A 5,553-nucleotide genomic window follows, 5' to 3' on the forward strand; every position below is an offset into this window, starting at 1 on the left:
AGAATAGAATAGAATAGAATAGAATAGAATAGAATAGAAACAGCCTTTATTCTCCCGTGGAGGGGAAAAAATAATATATATACAGCGGGTAAAATAAGTATTGAACACGTCACCATTTTTCTCAGTAAATATATTACTAGAGGTGCTAATGACATGAAATTTTCACCAGATGTCGGTAACAACCCAAGTGATCCATACATACAAAGAAATCAAACCATAAATGTCCAGAAATGAAGTTACTAGTAATATATTTACTGAGAAAAATGGTGACGTGTTCAATACTTATTTTACCCGCTGTAAATAAATGTTCAAACAAATCAAGCTGTCAGAGTCAGTTGTGTCATCTTTTGAACTTTATTTGTGATCAATAAATGTACAGCCAAGGTCATTTTGTGCTGCAGCACTTAAACCCAAATCTTTTTGTGTCAGTGTGCGTTCAGACGCTTTCAGTCACGCTGCATAGATAACAGAGGGGTCGAATCTGAGCGGCTGTGACCACAGAACAACTATTTGTTAGCAAGTATTAGATAAAACAGAAACAGCAGTGTGAGTGTGTTCATTCAATAAGTGAGGATTAATTCAAGTTCAACGAGGAACCACAATGTACACGTTAAGTAAAAAATAAGGAATGTGGATTATTTACACATAAAGAAATCTGTTTTTTTCTTTAACAATTTAACAAAGTCAGGGCAAGTGTTCCATTAAAACAAAACAAAAAAAAAAAACAACCAAACATCTGTGATTAGCTTAAAGAAAGAGTTCCAGAGAGTAAAGATGTACCAGTAACACTGTAGGTGTGTCCAGTAAAACCCACTGCACAGTCTGCAGGAAAATTAAATTGACACAATAAACAGGTTCAAAATGAAATATAAATAAACACGCATATAAAATAAAACTGACATTCTAACATATTCACAGTTCTGCAATGTCTTTAAAAAAATTACATGTATATATTTATATACCTTCAAAGTTCCACAATCTATGTTCAAATGCCTTTACTGAACTGTAGTTCCAGTATAAATCAGTTCTGCTCAGTTTCTAAGTCTTTTTAAGAGAAGCAGCGTTCCACGGGGGGCTTCACGACCCCCCAAAATCCCAACGGGTCACAGCTAAACAGGAGGAGAGTCCGGAGGAGGAATGAGAACAGATGAAGCTAGTCTGCATATGTGGCAGCACAGTTTTTATATTTAGTGGCAAAAAAAACAAACAAAAAAAAAAACAAAATCTAAACAATAACTCTTTAATCTGCCTGGTTACATTAAATAACCTTAAACTCACCAGGTATTATCTCAAAATAAGTCAAAACGAACAGAGATGATAAAAAAAACATTTCCCACAAAATATCCAATTTAAGCCGTAATGATTTTTGTTGTTTTAGGTTGGCTCAGTCTGCACGTTCATCCCTATTTGCTACAAATGCAGAAGATTTTAGGTAAAATTTCTACCATTGGGCACYAATACTGTAACTGCAAACTGAAAAACAAGCCTTTGGTACCAATCATTGAGGAAAAAGGAGTGGGAAAAATAAAATAAAAATCAGAAGTGCAGATAAAATAAACTAGAATTCTAAAGATTACTGTTTAAAGGCAACGTGAAGAACGTGGTACAAACAGGTAAACAGCAGTCTGTAAGTGTTTGCTAACGATCTGACGGTGTTTTATTCAACAACTTTTAATGTTCAACTATTCTGAGGATTAACTTTACTCGTCGCAGTGATGGATTTCGGATTTAAAAGTCAGATTTTTGTCAGATGAAGGAGATATCGGTCGTGCAACAAGCTACGACTGGACAATAAAYGTTCCGGTTTTCTAAATTCCCCTTCAAGAAAGTAAGAGTTTGTGCAAATATGAACAGTGACTATTGATTATAACCACTTGGGTGATTGTGGATTCTGACAGAAGGCACTGTGGCCAAAACACCAAAGAATCCGTTAACCACAATAAGAAACCATTGTCGAGTGCACTGAGTAAAGCTTTTTTCTTTTTTTAGTACAGGATTACCAATGTTACTCAAACTTAGTGTATAAACTTTATAAACATGGATCTCCTCGTCACAGTACTCAGAAATAACTTCTAAAAAACGCTTCACATCTCTGTTCCACAAAAGTTGGAGTATTAAAACGTTAGGAAAAACGTAATAATAATCGATGAAAAACTGGTCTTTTTCATTCTGGTTGTGTGGAGCCACTCAGGATATTATTCACATCTTYAGAAACATAAAACATAAAATATGTGCCCTGACTTTGACATGTCAAACACACCCATAAAAAAAAAAAAAAAGGTCAAACAGCAAGTGTGTAAAGTTATTCAGACTTCTAGATGAAGACAGAGCTCCACCAGCTCACTCAGTCCGTCTCTGAAGGATCGAGCCACACTACTAGCATATCACCGTCTAGATATTTATATATTTGTACATAGTTAGCATCTGGCTGCCTTAGTGAGCAAAACTACACAGAGCAGTTTGCATTTTGGTTCTTTCCAATAGAGCATTTCCATCAGGGAATGATCTATACATACACATTGATGCAATGTTAACACAGCTGGTCTAACGGGAACCCAAATCCACCGTTCACTTACTCAAACCYGTCATCCTACAGATATGATCCCAACATATCACTGCTAATGAAGGTTAGTCGAAATGGAAGTCTGCGCTTTCCTCTTTTTGTTGGACCTTCGTGTGGTTGCACGGGCTAAATCTCGAGTTGCAATGGATTGTTGGGGGGGTGGGGGGGTACCAACGGTAGGCAGCAGCAGACCCCTTCAAGGCAGGGAGTGTAAGTAAAGCATGGATCTTTATCGGCCTTCATGTCCTCGTTCTGACATTTGGGCTCAATGTGTCGACAAATCTCCCCCCGGTCGTCTCGCCCCATTAGGCCGCCCAGATCTTCTTCTGCTGGAAGTAGGCCTCGAACCTGGCCTGGGCGTACTCCTGCAAAACAGTCAAGAGTGTAAACACAACAAGAAGGTGAAGTCTCAGGACATTTACTACGGCACGGTATGAGGGCCAAAATTAAGACTATTACGCAACCAGTGGTTGCTACATCCTTGTAGCAGGAGGCTATATCTATTCCTAATCCAGCTATTGATCTGATTGTTGATAGGCCGGCACCGCTAACTGAGCAGCTGGCCCCGCTAACTGAAAGGCCAGCGCTGGTAAATGAGGAGACTATTCATTTGTGTTAGCATGGGAGAGGCTAGCAACTAGCATAGATAAGCTGACGTTAGCTATTGAGAGGCTAGCAACTAGCATGCCTAGGCTGCTCACCTACTTTATTAGACACTAACTAGCCTCTACAACGCTAATGCCAGCTCATCCAGGCTAGTCGCTAGCCTTTGCAATGCTAATGTCAGCTTATCCATGCTAGTCGCTAGCCTCTACATTGCTAATGTCAGTTCATCCATGCTAGTCGCTAGCCTCTACATTGCTAATGTCAGTTCATCCATGCTAGTCGCTAGCCTCTACAACGCTAATGTCAGTTCATCCATGCTAGTCGCTAGCCTTTGCAATGCTAATGTCAGTTCATCCATGCTAGTCGCTAGCCTCTACAATGCTAATGTCAGTTCATCCATGCTAGTTGCTAGCCTTTGCAATGCTAATGTGAGTTCATCCATGCTAGTCGCTAGCCTCTACATTGCTAATGTTGGTTCACCCATGCTAGTTCCTAACCTCTACAATGCTAATGTCAGCTCATCCACGCTAGTTGCTAGCCTCTACAATGCTAATGTTGGTTCATCCATGCTAGTTGCTAGTCTCTACAATGCTAATGTCGGCTCATCCATGCTAGTTGCTAGCCTCTACAATGCTAATGTCAGTTCACCCATGCAAGTCGCTAGCCTCTACAACGCTAATGTCAGTTCACCCATGCAAGTCGCTAGCCTCTACAATGCTAATGTCAGCTTATCCATGCTAGCAGCTAGTCTCTCTGATGCTAATATAAATAGTCTCCTTCTCATTTTCCAGCACCGACCTCTCAGTTAGCGGAGCCAGCTGCTCACTTAGCGGTGCCGGTCTATCATTAATCAGATCAATAGCTGGATTAGGAATAGATATAGCCTCCTGCTACAAGGATGTAGCAACCACTGGTTGCATAATAGTCCTAATTTTGGCCCTCATACCGCGCAATAATTTACAGCAATTTGAACAAATATAAAAACTCAGATTTGTCAAATTCAGACGGTCATAAAAGAAAAATCCAATATGGGTCACATGTGGGCAAAAAAAAAAAAAAAAAACAGGTTGGGGTCACTTAGACATAACTTTGTTATTTTCTTAATGAAACAGTGTCAGAACAACACACCCTGCCCCCAACACACAGAGTCGGCAGTTTTTAATCCAACAGTTGCATAACCAGCTCATCCAAAAAAACCTTACTTCCCCAAAAACATTGATGTCTTCTTTACGTTCATTTTCATTGACATCTGTTGTTTTTGTTTTTGTGGTTAAAATCCAGGAAGTGTGAGTTACATGTCAGCAGATATTGGAGAGACCAATAGCAATTATTTTTGGACTTTCAGTTTTGTTTTAAAAGAAAAAAAAATAAAATAAAAACAATTCTATTTCTTAGAATTAACAGGACATGAATGCTATTTGTTTTAAACGTTAGTATTTGGACATTTTATGCCGTTAAACCACATTCGTCCCCAGAGTTCATAAAATCCTGAGCTATCATGGTAACCCACTGAGACAGACTCTGACCTGGTCTCACCCCCCGGTGTTGACTCTGCTCCCTCCATGACGCAGACGAACAAACAGCAACAAAAGATTATGACCCAACTTCCCGTAATCAGCCAACATTTTTAGTGAAAGTAAATATTTGCCTTCACATTTCTTCCGGCTGTGAATCTGCAGATGAGCTTCGGGTTTGGGAATATTTAAAAGTGATGATTAAAAAATAAATAAATAAAACAAAAACTCACCAGGTAACCAAACTCGATGGTGGACAGTCGGGCTTGGATGATGGACCACAAGCCCCAGAAGAAGTGAGAAGCCAGTGAGAACCTGTCAGAAACACACACTGTTAGGATATTTTACTGATTCCAGTCGTCTCAAGCTGAAGACCACCTGGCCTCACCTGTTCACCTCCACATACAGCTCCTCCTTCAGCTTCCTCTGGTCCTCTTCGCTCAGAGCGTCAAACCCCCCGTCGAACTCCCGCAGGTAGCTTCCAATGAAGTGAAGCTGCTCACAAACAGAGGAAATACAAAAATAAATGTTTTTTTCCTCCTGTTAGAAAGAGAAACTCAATAAAACCCGACCCAAAACGTCCCGCACCTGCTGGGCTTTTGAAGGGTAGTTCTGAGGGCTGACTTTGAAGAAGGGAAACTCGTCGCAGGTGTAGTCGTACATCCACTCACAGAAATGGTTGCCGATATCAAACCCCCTGAAAAAAAACAGGCAGATGGAGACAAATCAGGTCTCTGGACAAATTTCTTTTTATTTTAATACTAACTGAACCACACCTGACATTTTATTATGTTTAATAATTAATACAGATAGATTTCTTGTTTGTAGGTTTTTATTATTTGAATTTATTGTTTTGGGGAAAAGGAGCAA

General features: G+C 39.7%; 1 protein-coding gene across 1 annotated transcript in view; it reads right to left on the reverse strand.

The window, feature by feature from the left end:
- Positions 1 to 335: 335 nt before the first annotated feature.
- The window catches only part of LOC106536127 (choline kinase alpha), a gene marked incomplete at its 5' end in the record, with an annotated part of 10,060 nt that continues 4,842 nt past the window's right edge, over positions 336 to 5,553 (reverse strand). The window contains 4 exon segments of the mRNA XM_014033329.1: positions 336 to 2,928; positions 4,917 to 4,998; positions 5,072 to 5,178; positions 5,272 to 5,380. Coding sequence (XP_013888783.1) covers positions 2,869 to 2,928; positions 4,917 to 4,998; positions 5,072 to 5,178; positions 5,272 to 5,380 — 358 coding nt within the window.

The sequence above is a fragment of the Austrofundulus limnaeus genome, unplaced genomic scaffold (assembly GCF_001266775.1).
Source record: "Austrofundulus limnaeus strain Quisiro unplaced genomic scaffold, Austrofundulus_limnaeus-1.0 Scaffold7, whole genome shotgun sequence".
Classification (NCBI taxonomy): domain Eukaryota; kingdom Metazoa; phylum Chordata; class Actinopteri; order Cyprinodontiformes; family Rivulidae; genus Austrofundulus; species Austrofundulus limnaeus.